Source organism: Electrophorus electricus, chromosome 10 (genome assembly GCF_013358815.1).
Source record: "Electrophorus electricus isolate fEleEle1 chromosome 10, fEleEle1.pri, whole genome shotgun sequence".
Classification (NCBI taxonomy): Eukaryota; Metazoa; Chordata; class Actinopteri; order Gymnotiformes; family Gymnotidae; genus Electrophorus; species Electrophorus electricus.
This window is the reverse complement of record NC_049544.1, coordinates 22404735-22419720: the sequence shown is the minus strand read 5'-3', so window position 1 is coordinate 22419720 and position 14986 is coordinate 22404735. Positions and strand designations below refer to the sequence as shown.

Below are 14986 nucleotides of genomic sequence, written 5' to 3'. Positions count from 1 at the left end.
CGATGGAGGTTTCTCAACATCAGTGAGTCAGATAAGGCTGTGAGCTGCATTTTCTAATTAGATAGTGTAAGCAGCTTTCCCATTAATCAACCAGTTCAACGGAGGTTACAGAATCATACATCACATGGTCTCCAGCAGTGTGGCGCAGCTGGCAGCTGGACTGATCACGGATGCTGAGCCTGCGTTTCACACCAGTACATCGTGCACGCCGGCAGCTCCGTTCGGTTCAGTTCGTTTCTGTTTGCTTTGCTCTTTTTGCCAGAGGCATTATCATATGGCAGATTTACTGACGTCTAACTCTAGATCCCTACAGAGCGACAGGAAGGCGCAGTGGTAAGAAAAACCTAAACAATGGAAAGACGAGGGAGAGCAGGCAGACTTAGCGGGGACGGCATCCTCCACTGGGCAATAACACATTGGTGGAGTCTGATATGAAAATCAAAAAAATAAGATAGTGGTCAGTAATTCAAGCTTGACAAAGATATGGAAAACTACTAAATGTTGAACACATATATGTAACACAAGCAGTGGTGAAGAACTGCACTTTATACATGAATAATATATTGGTTCATCTTGGTAATAATTTTACAATCTTTAGTAATCAAAGACAGATTCTAATTCTGAAATTGATTACAAGCTCTGAACTTGTGTTCACAATTAGAGTAGATTCTCTGTAATTTAAAACAAGCTAAATTTATAGGCAAGTTTGTGATGCTCTTTGCAGCAAGAATGAGGCTCGATTATTACTATTTTTTGGTGTTGCTGTTGTTATTGTTGTCAGCTTTGTTTTTGTTGGTGTCGATGGTGCTGGTGGTTTTGCTTCTCATTAAATTGTCAGTGGTTACATTAAGTACATAATTTTTTTTTTTTTGTGAACTGATCATCCACAGCTACTGTAAACTGATTTAACATGTTTTTAAAACTGATTTAAAATGTTGAGTCTTTAAATTGTTGAGTCTTTAAATAAATGCATTACATTTTTAAGGGAATTTAATGTTACATTTAGAATGCAGTGCAAAAAAGGACTTTCTCAGTGTCTGTCTGTCAATTCTGCCATACCTGATAGATCATCTCAAACTCCTGATTGATCATCTCACACCCCTCTAGATCACCTCACGGCCATGCTCTATCTTGTCACACCCCTGTAGATCATCTCACACGCCTCTCAATCACCTCACGGCCATGCTCTATCTCACACCCCTGTAGATCAGTTCACGGCCATGCTCTATCTTTGCACGCCCCTGTAGTTTACCTCACATCCCTCTAGATCACCTCACAACCATGCTCTATCTTGTCACACCCCTGTAGATCATCTCACATGCCTCTCAATCACCTCATGGCCATGCTCTATCTTGTCACACCCCTGTAGATCATCTTACACGCCTCTCAATCACCTCAGGGCCATGCTCTATCTCACACCCCTGTAGTTTACCTCACATCCCTCTAGATCACCTCACAACCATGCTCTATCTCATAACCCTCTAGATCACCTCATGCCCCTGCTATATTACCTGCATAGGCTGTCTGGCATACCCCGCTATCAAACACCACTTCCAAACACCATTGCCACACCCTACTGCCAAATCCTACTGGCAAACACCACTGCCTTTCTAGCCAAAGAATACAGAAGCAACCACACAACAGACTGACCTTACTGAGTAAAGATCCTGGAAGTGGAAGTATTTCTCATCTTTGAATGCACTAGAGTTTCAATTCTACACACAACAGACAGTGAATTTCTTTGTAAGTCTTTTATTAGGATATGCAGTGCAGGGCAAATCTTACTTCTCCCTCCTGAAGTGGAGGACATCCTTTTCACAAGTTCTACGCAGTGCACAGCAAAAGTTATCTTAAAAAATAACATAAGCATGTGTAAAATATGGGTAATGCTGATTTACTGCCTTTCAGGTTTTATTTCATGGGCAGCCAGCTACGATGTTTAAAGAGTGTAAGGGCTGAAGTATATCAGAGCAGGCAAACTGAGGAAGGATGGTGATTCAGAGTGGAGGTCTCTATGCATGATCATGCATAAGGAATAGTTAGTCAGTCTGCACTTGACAAGCTGCTTAAACTGGGAAAGTGCAGAATACCCCAGATAGCATTATAGAATCAAACAATCTTTCAATAGCAGTCAGCTTCAGAGTTTGCTGTAGGAGACGATTACGCCGGGAGCTTAGGCCTGACATAGCAGATATCCAGATCTTCGTACTTACAGCAAAAATCTTTCATTGACATCCTGCAACAGAAACATAATGCTAAAAAGTTACCAGGGTAGTGTTTTTTTTTTTGTTTTTTTTTAATAAGTAATAATAAATGTTATTGTTTAAAATGGTAATTTTGAGTTAATACTTTATACCTACCAAAATTCTCCATCTTCTTTTTCTTGCAGACATATTTTACGATCCTCATCACACACTTTGTTCCACAGAGATGATCTGAAAATATTAAACAAATGTAGTCCTAGGTGAGATCTGATCATATTTGTAAATGCTAACAGGGCATGTTTTATAGTTGTACTCCTGTTTGTGATAGTCATATAAATGAGTGAGACTGTGTTGATATGATATATGTAGGAGGTATAAAAGCCTAGTGTGAACAGGGTGAGGTTTCCTGTCTGGAATATATAGAATAACCCTTGAGCTAAAGCACGAGTAAAATAATAATGCTTGAGTAGATTTTGCAAGAAAGTGATGTTTTGGACAATTATTTTAAAACACTGATGAAATAAAATAACAATAAATCAAATAAATACATCACAAACACTCTACGGTCAACAAACGAAGACCAGATAGGCTTCTAAATAAAACTGACTTCAAACATTACGAACAGATCTGGTTCCATTTTGCCATCAGCACTGAATTTGCACACAGTAGAAATTAATTTGAAGTCTATGGGATTGAGGTTTGCATTGGATTCTGATGCTAATGGTCACCTTCACAGTAATTTAGCGAACTCCTAGTGCATTACGATTCACCATGTCTGCTTAGATCAAAAGGTTCAGGCTTATTACTAGTACCAAGAATAAGAAAATCTAACAAAAGGGTTGGAGCCTTTTCCTATAAAGCTCCCACACTACGGAAAATGTGGAAGTGATGAAATAACCGTGGGCTGGAGGTTACATTTACACTTCCTGTAAATGTTCTAGACTCAGACACAGTCTCAATATTTAAGGCTAGTCTGAAAACCTATCTGTACAGTCAGGCATTTTTTAACTACTTCCCATCTTGGGTAAAGGTGTAGATCAGGGGGTCTGTGGCCATTGAGAGTTCTGGTAAACTGGGATGTTATGATGCTCTCACTTCACCTCTCTTTTGTCACTCAAGTTTGTTGACTGAGAGCGGTGGATTGCTGATGTTCCAGGGTGCCCTCATTCCTGTGGTTCCTTCTGGCTCTTTCCTTTTAGCTGTGCGGTCCTAGCTAGATCTGCCACAGTCCATGTTTGCCCATTATAGTTTCATAATTTACACACCCTCATACCTGGACACGCCTAATAATCTATTCTCTCTTTCTGCTGAGGTTCACCTCCCCCTGACGTCATGCTGTTACTGAGCCTCAACCCGTCTCAGCTGCTATGGCTACTCCCCTCCTGTGGTCCACCACAACTCCACCCCCACCAACTACTTATCCGTTGCCCCTGATGGATGTTCTCGTGTGGGATGGGTTTCGGACATGCGCACACCATCGGAACAAGACTAGGACCTCTAGAAAACCGGACTGGACATTAATTGCTTATTATTTCATTTTATTATTATTTATTTATCTTTCTCTTAAAATTGTTACTATTGTTCCACTGTCACCCAGAGGAGATTGGGCCCCCCTTGAGTCTTGGTTCCTCTCAAGGTTTCTTCCTCGTGCTCTAGGGACTTTTTCCTTGCCACTGTCGCCTTTGTCTTGCTCACTGGGGGCTTGGACTTGAACATTTGTAAAGCTGCTTTGTTTCAACATCTATATAAATACATTTGAATTGAATTGACCTTCAGTGAGTAAATACTAATGCCAACGGGCACCTTCAGTGAGTAAATACTAAAGCCAAAAGGTTCTGCCCAGGTGCCAACGTATGACAAGTTGGAAAAGAGAATGGGTTGCCTATTTACACTGACATTATCATCATTAGACTTTAGCCAGTGGTAAATCCAGAAAATCTGGCTTAATGATGGTCTGCTCATTTTCATAGATATATATATTTGATTTGCATTTGGAGGTTTGAAACAGCAGGCGTTCTCACTTATCACTCCAGTCTCCGTTCCACTCTCCGTCTCCCCACGGGTTAAAGACTCGCACCAGTTTCACTACCTTATGTGGCAACACCACCTATTGAATAAAAAAAAAAAAGTAGCCTTTTCACTGTCAGACTCACATGCACTGATACATATTTAAACACACTAATTAATATAGCAAATAAGAGGTAAACAAGAACAAGAAGTTATGCTAAGGAAGGTGCAGATGTTTGTGACTTGGGCCTGTTTGCAGAGCGAGACGAGGTGTGGCAGCAGCTCACCTTGGCGACACCTGTGACAGAGTAGGCGTGGCCTTCCACTATACCACAGGGTAACACTGTGTTGGCAGGGGTTGCCTGGAAACACATCAGAGTCACCAGATTGTGTGAAGCTGAGGGGCCATTTTCCTAAGTGCTGGCTGCCTACAATCTAAAATGGCTGGCAGCATAGGAACTACATTTCCCAAGTCCTTACACTGAACTTCCTGACTCACATTATCACAGTCCACAACTTAGAGACTCCAGTTCATACTTGCACTCTGTTCCATATCCTAACACACCTAAGCCCTTCTTTATTTCTTCCAGGGGTGTGTGGAGCTGGAACAGGATAAAAATAAACAGCGGACTGGAAGCCTGTGTCTTCCCATACACTGAACTGAGGAGGAACAGTGATATGCTGTCAGTTTTTAGATTATTATAACCGCTGGTGATTTGTGCCCTCTTGTGGTCTCGCCATTTCATGTGTGACTTAAATAAGTTAGCTATGATTCATGGATAAGGGCTCAGCGAGACTGGGTTTTCCATCTGGGTTTTGTAGAGTCAGACTTCTGAGAGCTGAGTATGAGCGTGTGCGCGCGCTTGGACATGTGCATGGGCGTGAGTATAGGTGTGTGTGAATTAGTGAGTCAGAGGGCAGGGTGTGGTGAATTCTTACCCCTTGAGGGGTTGAACAGCCCATGAGGGCATTGTTCTTTGCTGCCTGATCCATCTTGTCCCAGAGCTCTTCTGCAGCTTTGCACAGAATGAATGTTTTCTGCACTCCACCGGTGAAATCCCGCAGGGCATTATACACATACCCACCATTCATGGCTGCATAACAACCGCACACTCTGGGAAAAACAAAAACCAAAAACCAAAACACTAGTCGTACTACCGGATCTTTTATTGAGTAATGTGTGCACTGGGGTGGTGCATGAACCTACTTGGCATATGCCTTCTCCAGCAGGGCAGGCCAGAACTCATTGCGTGTTTTGCAATGCAGAAAGATGAGCTGCCCATCGATTGTTGGCAGTGTATCGTCTATCACAACATCAACCCAGTGGCCATTCCTCCAAAACTATAGGAACAAATCCTAGTGAACTAACAAAGTAATGAAAGTAAGAAATGAAAACAGAAGCCCAAACCCTTTTGGATTAATGGGCAAAGAGTGACAGAGCAGATTGAGCATAGAGCGGGTGAAATAAGTATTGAACATGTCACCAATTTTCTAAGTAAATATATTTCTAAAGGTGCTATTGACATGAAATTCTCATCAGATGTCGGTAACAACCCATCCAATCTACACATGCAAAGAAATCATAAATTACATTATGCATAATAATGAGAAATGACACAGAGAAAAGGTATTGAACACGCTTACTGAAATGTATTTAATACTTCGTACAAAATCCTTTGTTGGTGATGGCAGCTTCAAGACACCTCCTGTACAGAGAAACGAGTCGCGTGCATTGCTCAGGAGTGATTTTGGCCCGTTCTTCCACACAAACACTCTTCAAATCCTGAAGGCTCCATGGGCTCCTTCTATGAACTCTGAGCTTTAGTTCCTTCCATAGATGTTCAGTTGGGTTCAGGTCAGGTGATTGGCTGGGCCATTCTAGCAGCTTTATTTTCCTTCTATGATACCATTTGAGAGTTTCCTAGGCTGTGTGTTTGGTATCATTGTCTTGCTGAAATATCCACCCTCGTTTCATCATCATCCTGGTAGATGGAAGCAGATTTCTATCAAGAATGTCTTGGTACATTTGTCCATTCATCCTTCCTTCAATTATATGAAGCGTGCCAGTGCCGTATGCTGAAAAACAGACCCACACCATGATGTTCCCACCTCCAAACTTCACTGTTGGTATGGTGTTTTTGGGGCAATATACAGTGTCTTTTGACCTCCAAACATGGTGCGTATTATGGCATCCAAAGAGTTTTGGTCTCATCTGACCAGACTATATTCTCGCAGTATTTCACAGGCTTGTCTAAATATTGTTCAGCAAACTTTAAACGCTCTTCGACATGCTTTTTCTTCAGCAATGGAGTCTTGCATGGTGAGCGTGCATACAGGCCATGGAGGTTGAGTGCATTACTTATTGTTTTCTTTGAAACAATTGTACCTGCTGATTCCAGGTCTTTCTGTAGCTCTCCACAGGTGGTCCTTGGCTCTTGGACAACTCTTCTGATGATTCTTTTCCCTCCTCTGTATGAAATCTTGCGGGGAGCACCTGGTCATGGCTGGTTTATGGTGAAATTATGTTCTTTCCACTTCCGGATTATGGCCCCAACAGTGCTCACTGAAACCTTCAGTAGTTTAGAGATTCTTCTGTAACCAATGCCATCAGTATGTTTTGCAACAATAATGTTTCAAAGGTGTTGAGAGAGCTCATTGGTTTTACCCATCATGAGATGTTTCTTGTGTGGCACCTTGGTAATGAGACACCTTTTTATAGGCCATCAGTTGAACCAGCTGATATTAATTTGCACTAAGTGGCAGGATTGCTTTCTAATGACTGATGGATTTCAGCTGATGTCATGACTTTCCATGGCTTTTTGCACCTCTCCTTCTTCATGTGTGCAATACTTTTCCCCTGTGTCATTTCTCATTATTACAAATAACTTAATTTATGGACACTTATGGTTTGATTTCTTTGCATGTGTGGATTGGATGGGTTGTTATTGACATCTGGTGAGAATTTCATGTCAATAGCACATTTAGAAATATATTTACTTAGAAAATTAGTGACGTGTTCAATACTTATTTCATCCGTTGTATATAAAAGTATATTTTGTATTATAAAGTATTATATTGCATTTATGTTTTAAAGAATATTACAGATTGCTGCACTTGCCCTGAAGTGAAATATTCCTGCATAGTCTTTTTCGAATGACTGATCTTGAGGCACAACCTCATCCATGATGTCTTTCCGAAACGTAATTGCCGCTATTGCAGCCAGAAACCAGCAGTTTCCTAGGAAACAAAAGAGTAATCTCTGACATGCTGCAGTGAACATTTGCCAAAGCTGAACATAATAGAATGATCTTGTTTCAAAAGGAAATGGCTGGGAAAAATAACATGTAATTGTTAAGTGTGTGTTGATCTTTTTGGGTTTACTGCTATAAACTGAAGAAAACCATCCATGATACCCAGTCAAAGAAATATCTCAGAGTTACCTAGTTCTCCTTGGCTGAAGTCAAACCTGGACTTGCCATCTACAATTAGACACGGATCTTCCACCAGTTCCTGAGAAGAGCAGATCATCAAACTGGTTCTACAAGTATAACATCAGACATGAAGCTTCCTCTGTGAAACAGTAACACTTTTTTTTTTTTTTTTACGCAGCATTCCATCATTGAGCTTGAGTTACCATGTAAGGAATTGATAAAATGGCAAAGGTTTGAATCTGCTTGGAGTCTGATTATAGTGTTTCACGTGGTGTGAAATAAAGGCATGTTTGAAGATATAATTGAGCAAGAAAAAGCTTCTTTCATCTCATCTGCCAGCACTACTCCAAATGAAGCCCTGGGTCTATGGTGGCAGGTGGATTTCAGCAATAGTTTTAATTTTCTCCTTACAATGGAACTTGAATATGAATCATCCATCCAGCCATCTCATATCCATAAGGATACTCATAACACACTTATGGTGCACCTCAGTAGACTCTTATGGACACTTGGAGGACAGGAAAAATATATAGCACAACGTAATAAATGAAACTGTTTATTAGTGTATTCGGGAAGTACAGATTAGCTAAATGCTAACTTACTGATGGCCTCATCCAGACCACTTTAGCCATTTCAGCACGGGACAGCAGGCCTGCGCCAATGGAGCGCTTGCTTGGAGGGAATTTCTCATCAGTGTATATCTCTTTTTTCCTGCTGTATTCCTGCTGCAGCTGCTGGAAGTCCTGCCCCAGGAACATCATGGGATTGGCAGGAGAGCCCCCCACATCTGTTTTACGTCGCTTGGTCCTGGCACGTGGCATTTCTCTAAGAACAGTCCGGGAAGCACACAGGGCTACACTCAAAGAAACAGGGCTACACGCATTAAACACAGGACCACACTCAGAGAAACCCAGGGCCAAACTCAGAGAAACAGGGCCACACTCAGAGAAACACAGTGCCACAGAGAAATAATATATTTGTGTCACGGTTAGTCCCTCCCATCTTCCGTGTTCCGTGTTTCCCTGTTTTGTGTATTTTAACTAAAATATGCCGTAGTTTCGTTTTCTCCGCCCCTCGTTTGATCGCTCACGTCTGTCCCTCGTTTCTACCTTGTTAAGTTCATGTATTGAAACCCTGTTGTGGGCCCTGTGTCTTTGTTTACTTCATTGAGTTTGATTGGTGTGTACTCCGTGTATTCTAGCCTTCGTGGTTCTTAGCCCCGGGTTTTCCTCGCGTCTTTTCTTATAGCCCTGTTTGCCTTTGTGTGTTTTTGTTTTGTCATGTATTCTCGTAATCTCCGTGTTGGCTCTATCACCCTGGACTACGACCACGACTATGACTTTGGACTTTCCCTTAATAAATTTCGCTCTTCTCCGCACTTGTGTCTGGCTCACCGTTACAATTTAATCTTTTACGTTTTGAGGTCCTTGCTGGCATTTATGTATATGAATGCCTTTTTGTCTGTTGTGCTCAGAAACACTACTGGATGATTTTTTAAAAATCTACTGTTAAAACATGTTTAGCTTTTTTGTGCAAAACGCATGTAGGTGGTGTGCTTTAGCCTGAGGGTCAGACCAAGGCGATCTTTCTTATATGGGCATGTTTATCCACTACTGACAAAAGTACAAATGGAAACTTATTTGCACCCTAAAAACAAACTACACATCAATTTTACAGGCAGCTAATTTACATAAATTTGTAAATATATGTATATATAAAAATTGCAGAGTATTACACAATATTTCCAAAGAGACAGGATGTTTCAGACATAGGTCCTTCATCTGCTGTGTGCGCAAAGTGCTTTTTATTTCTACCTCTACATCTTAACTATAGTACACTGAAGTTACGCCCTGGAATCTCATATATATATATATATATATATATATATATATATATATATATATATATATATATATATATATATATATATATATATAAAAACTTCTCTTTGGCTGAGTATTGAAATTCTCCAACCTGTGTATGAAACTGTGTAGTCCAAAAGTCCTTATCTTTTGTGATTCCAGCTCTCTTGGAGAGGCAGCACAGAGTTAAAATGTCTCCAGGTGACTACATGCCTCCCAGGCGATATCACACAATTTATAATGTGTAATTACACGCATAATTATCCTTAAGCTACTATTGGCCACAGTGCTGGGACCGGAGATGTTTGGTAGTAGTTCAGTATAAGCAGACAGCACGTGGTCCCCAGAAAGCAGATGGGCCTGACGTTGTTCACTAAGAGGAGGGCTTCGTTAAAATACTGTTTACTGGAATTCAGAGTTTCTGCTGAATGTTTTCAAATCTGTTATCACGTTGAAACCAAACTGCCCATAACATTCATGGTGGTTAAGGATAAGGAAATTACCCTGCAGCTGCTCACACCTAAACCCACACCTGCTGTACTACCCCTGCTGGATAAGAGACTATTATACTACCCCTGCTGCTCCATATTCAGCCCCATCATAAGATACCTACTCAATCACCCATAAAGAAGATACAAAAGACAGAGTATATATATTTAATTAAATACTTTGTAAGATTAATGGTAGCTGAAGAAAAAATATCAGTTTCTTGAAGACATTATCAGTTTCTTGTCTTACATTTTCATTAACATAGAAATTTAGCTTCTCTAAAAAAAAAATTAAAAAAAATTATGGCAGCATAAATTTGAGCAGTCAGCTGGATTTTTGCGATAAGCTGCTTTGGTCTGATAAATGTATTCCTGCAGGCTGCACCCTGGCTTCTCTACCATCTAAAATGATATACTGAACACTAATACACCAACACAAAGCCTGAGGGCAATTTTATAAAAGTACATTTCTAGATGAATGTGTGTGTGTGTGTGTGTGTGTGTATGTGTGTGTGTGTGTGTGTGTGTGTGTGCGTGTGTGTGTGCGTGTGTGTGTGTGTGTGTGTGTGTGTGTGTGTGTGTGTGTGTGTGTGTGTGTGTGTGCATGGAAGCATGTAAATGTGATCATCTGTATGCCTGGAGAATGCACTCAGCAATTTAGTCACGCTTAACATTCATCTGTACATAACTACCATACTTTATGTGCTTTATGTGCTGCTTCAGCATAAGACTGCTGTGGAAAGAGTGCTCTCTTACCATGCAAGGCTTATCCATTCGGGTGCGACCTCTAGTGGACACGCATGATATTGTCCTCATAATGCACTTACAAAAAAGTTCCCTATAGACATCTATTGAAGAAGAAGAGCAAATAAAAAAGAAACAACAAACCAGTCAACCAATTAGCAACTCCTTGAAACGTGCTGTCTACGTCAAACATGAATATAATTTAACAAACATAACTTCTGATAAGATGCAAATTGATAAGATTTGACAAAGCCTGGCATATTGCTGGAAAACAGAGGATGTTGATAATGCCGTTGAAACTACAGTGCGTGACGTAGCTAAACTACCATGTAAACAACATGTTGCAATATTTAACCACCAGCATAAAACAACAACAAAACCCAAAACAAAAACATCGAAAAACAAAACTTTCAACTTTGATTTGTGCCAAATACGTTTTGTTCAAGTATCAAGCTCGGGTCAGTTTATAATTCATGCATGCACTTACATCGCCACCTCTTGGTTACTCTAGGCACTGACCAAGTACGTTAAACATGCACGGTTTCGCTTATTTAATACGCTTTAATTGTATAGCACCTTTCATACAGCTCAGTGTGTTAAAAGAAGAGTATTAAAAGACAAAAAGGATGTATTATTTAAAAATAATATTATTTAGCATAAAAATAGAATATGGTAAAATAAATAAAACAAAGCAAAACAAAATAAATATTAGCAGCTACAGTAAAAGGTCAATATATAATAACTATAATTCTAATAATAAAAGGTTTAATGAAAAGATATATTTTATGTCACGCTAGACCGGTGCCCAAAAGGGGGAGACACGCCCCCGCAGGACCAGGACCATGTCACGCGCTTTGCTCGAGCACAATCACCTGTCTTCTGACATGAGACACCTGCACCTCATTAATCTGCACCTGTATTTATACACCCACAGGTCCGGAAGGATGGGGCTGCATATTATTAGCCGATCGACGCGAGCTTACTGCAGAGAAGCTACTCCGCTCTGACCCTCCCGCTAGACTCGGTGACGCATCGTGGAAAGAGCATGAATAATAAAGAACGTGAAAATGGAACTTCGCCTCTCGCTTCCTCTCTGCCGCCCCAGTCACATTTCAAGAACCAGCTGCTCTTCCAAGATATGAGATTGGGTCAGTTAGGTGCCGCCTGACACGTTTCTATTACACCAGTTTCGTGAAGTTGGAGGAACTGGAGCACAAGCTTTTCTGTAGTGGAAACACAACACACGCATACAGACACATATTTACACAACACACGCATACAGACACATATTTACACAACAAACGCATGCAGACACATTTCCACAACACATGTATACATCCACATATTTACACAACACGCATACAGACACATATTTACACAACACACGCATACAGACACATATTTACACAACACGCATACAGACACATATTTACACAACACGCATACAGACATATTTACACAACAAACGCATGCAGACACATTTCCACAACACATGTATACATCCACATATTTACACAACACGCATACAGACACATATTTACACAACACACGCATACAGACACATATTTACACAACAAACGCATGCAGACACATTTCCACAACACATGTATACATCCACATATTTACACAACACGCATACAGACACATATTTACACAACACACGCATACAGACACATATTTACACAACAAACGCATACAGACACATTTCCACAACACATGTATACATCCACATATTTACACAACAAATGCATACAGATACATTTACACAACACATGTATATATCCACATATTTACACAACACACGCATAATAGATACATATTTACACAACACATGTATACAGACACATATTTACAAATAACTAAAGGTACATAACCCACAAGGCCACAAGTGTGAGATATTAAGTCACAAGAAGCACTGACGTGTAGGACTCAATCTATAAAGATCGACATGACATGATTCTTACAGGGTCCAATCCATAGTGAAATGTTCCTTGATTTAGTCTGTCATCAAATTCACACAACCAGAAGTAACGAAAAGGTTGCTCTCTCGTCGTGTATTGCCGTAATTATGATCGACGAGACACGGCGGGAAGAGAGAAGAGAGAAAGCGGAGAGAGGAGAGTGAAAGAAGAGTTAATACGTTGCTTATCTTAGATGCCATTAGTGTTAAAAATGTACCCGTTATTATAAACCCAGCAATCTTGTCCTTACACAGCATCTGCTGCAGTCTCATAGAGAGTAGGAGACTGAGTAAGACCGCTACTCCATTAAAAATTATTGCTCCTATGAACCCAAAGATCCCAGTAATCACACTATATCTGATTATTGAGTAAGCCTGATAAACAGAGACTGAAAACCAAGCCAGCACAGGGAGGCACCTGCCTGGATACAGCAGGACTCAGAACAGCATAGTTGGAGATATTTCAGCACTTTTCCCCCTCAGCAGTGAAAATAAACTACAATTAAAGTTCTTTTCGTCATAAAGAACTAAACAAATCTGTTAGGGAATTGTGGTACTGTTTCCATAATGTTGTGATGGTGTTTCCATAATGTTGTGATGGTGGAAGTTAAGGATTTAGGTAGTCATGCTTATTCTCACTATAGTCTTATTTGTAAACACAAAAATTCACACAAGACTAAATACTGGAGAAAGAAAAACATACATAAATGTGTTACATGTTAACAATTACATGTTATTTTTCCCAGCCATTTCCTTTTGAAACAAGATCATTCTATTATGTTCAGCTTTGGCAAATGTTCACTGCAGCATCTATCTAAGTAATACCACGCAACACTGATGAACATAATATGAGTCACTGAATCCAGAGGCAGAAGAATCTTGTACAGATTATAAAGATGTTTGGAGTATTCACCGCAATCCATGCGTGATGATGTAGAAAACGTGTGCTCTGAGCTGTGTTATATAAACTCTGCTAAACATGAGATGGTGATTAACTTGCTTAATTATTCAATTAAAATATCAATCAATTATTCAAAAATATTACTAATATATGGAATAATCTGTTATCCATTTGGTCCATTTTTACATACTGATATCTACATAATCAGTAAAAATACATTAAACTGCAAACAGTCCAAGTCTTCCAGGAGCTATATATTAACACAAATTATTTAAAGGATGAAAATTGGTTTAAAATTATTATAAAGGTTGAAAATTATTTAATTGAAATTTAAATCAGAAATGTTTCATTACATAGAGCTGTTAAAATACATATGGGCTGAAAACGGAGTGAAAGCGAGATTACCTGACTAATGTTTGTACATTAAAACCTCTGTAGTAGAAAACGATACCTAGCAAGCTTTACCGTTTACCGTTTGAGTACAAACTATTATACACACAAGTCGAAGGAACAGAAACAGAAAGCTAACGCTGAATTCACCTACACCTATTAAACCTGTCAACGCAGCGGTGAATTCACATGATTTCGCGAATGTGCCATTTAATGGAAGGGTCATTAATTAATTAATTAGTTAATCTTCTGATCATTACTGAGAGATTTTATCTCGACCATGAGTTGCTATCTACTACTCGTTAAAAGAAAATCATATATTACCAAGTTGAACCATATATTGTTGTTGCTATGCTGGTTTAAAAATCTTATATCAATATATAAAGCTAGCTAGCCAGCACTTAGCACTCGCTACCGAGCGGGTACACCGTTAGCCTTAGTTTGTGTTAGCTTGTCAACAAATATTAATATATAATATTAATGAACATTTATGTTCATTCTATCACCCCGATACAGACTCTCTCTCCTGACTGTTCCACTGGTTGAAATAAAAATAATAAAATTAAAAATAATAAATTTACCGATTGTAGGGCAGTCTCCTAAAATGGAAAATACAACATTAAATATGTCCTTATAAGAAGTTGCTCTCGGTAAGATGACCCCCCCCCCCCCCACACACACACACACACACGTATGTTATTATTTCTAAAATGTAGTATTTTGTGACTAGTGTACCCTGGAAGATATTTTGTGGTAGTTCTTCCCTGAAGCAAGCAATTCTTCTACATCAAGCCAATCTTCTGGAACAGCTTATATGGAAAATACAACTGATGTACATACATTCATTGCTACAGTAATGAAAAAGTCCTCTTGTTTTATTCTTTTTGCATTTCATTCTTTTCATGTCTACTACATGGTATTTAGAAATTAGCTAAATAATTACTAGAGTACGTTTGAACCTGAAGTGTTTTTTCTTAAACTCTAAATATGCTTTCATCA

At 39.6% G+C, this 14986-nt stretch overlaps 1 protein-coding gene across 3 annotated transcripts; it reads right to left on the bottom strand.

Moving 5' to 3' along the window:
• Window positions 1–1736: 1736 nt before the first annotated feature.
• On the bottom strand, window positions 1737–10840 carry LOC113573007 (calpain-9-like). 3 transcript variants are annotated; one of them, XM_027003012.2, is made up of 10 exons: window positions 10749–10840; window positions 8245–8467; window positions 7652–7721; window positions 7330–7448; window positions 5419–5552; window positions 5151–5325; window positions 4499–4573; window positions 4226–4311; window positions 2361–2435; window positions 1737–2236 (listed from the first exon to the last, which is right to left on the bottom strand). In XM_027003012.2, the coding sequence occupies exons 2-10, from the start codon at window positions 8461–8463 to the stop codon at window positions 2161–2163; spliced, it is 1029 nt and encodes a 342-aa protein (XP_026858813.2). In that variant the 5' UTR covers window positions 8464–8467; window positions 10749–10840; the 3' UTR covers window positions 1737–2160. The 3 variants fall into 3 exon arrangements, with proteins under 3 accessions (XP_026858813.2, XP_026858814.2, XP_026858812.2); XM_027003013.2 differs by lacking the exon at window positions 10749–10840 and adding an exon at window positions 9617–9862 and having other exon boundaries at window positions 8245–8495; XM_027003011.2 differs by lacking the exon at window positions 10749–10840 and adding an exon at window positions 9617–9860.
• Window positions 10841–14986: the final 4146 nt, after the last annotated feature.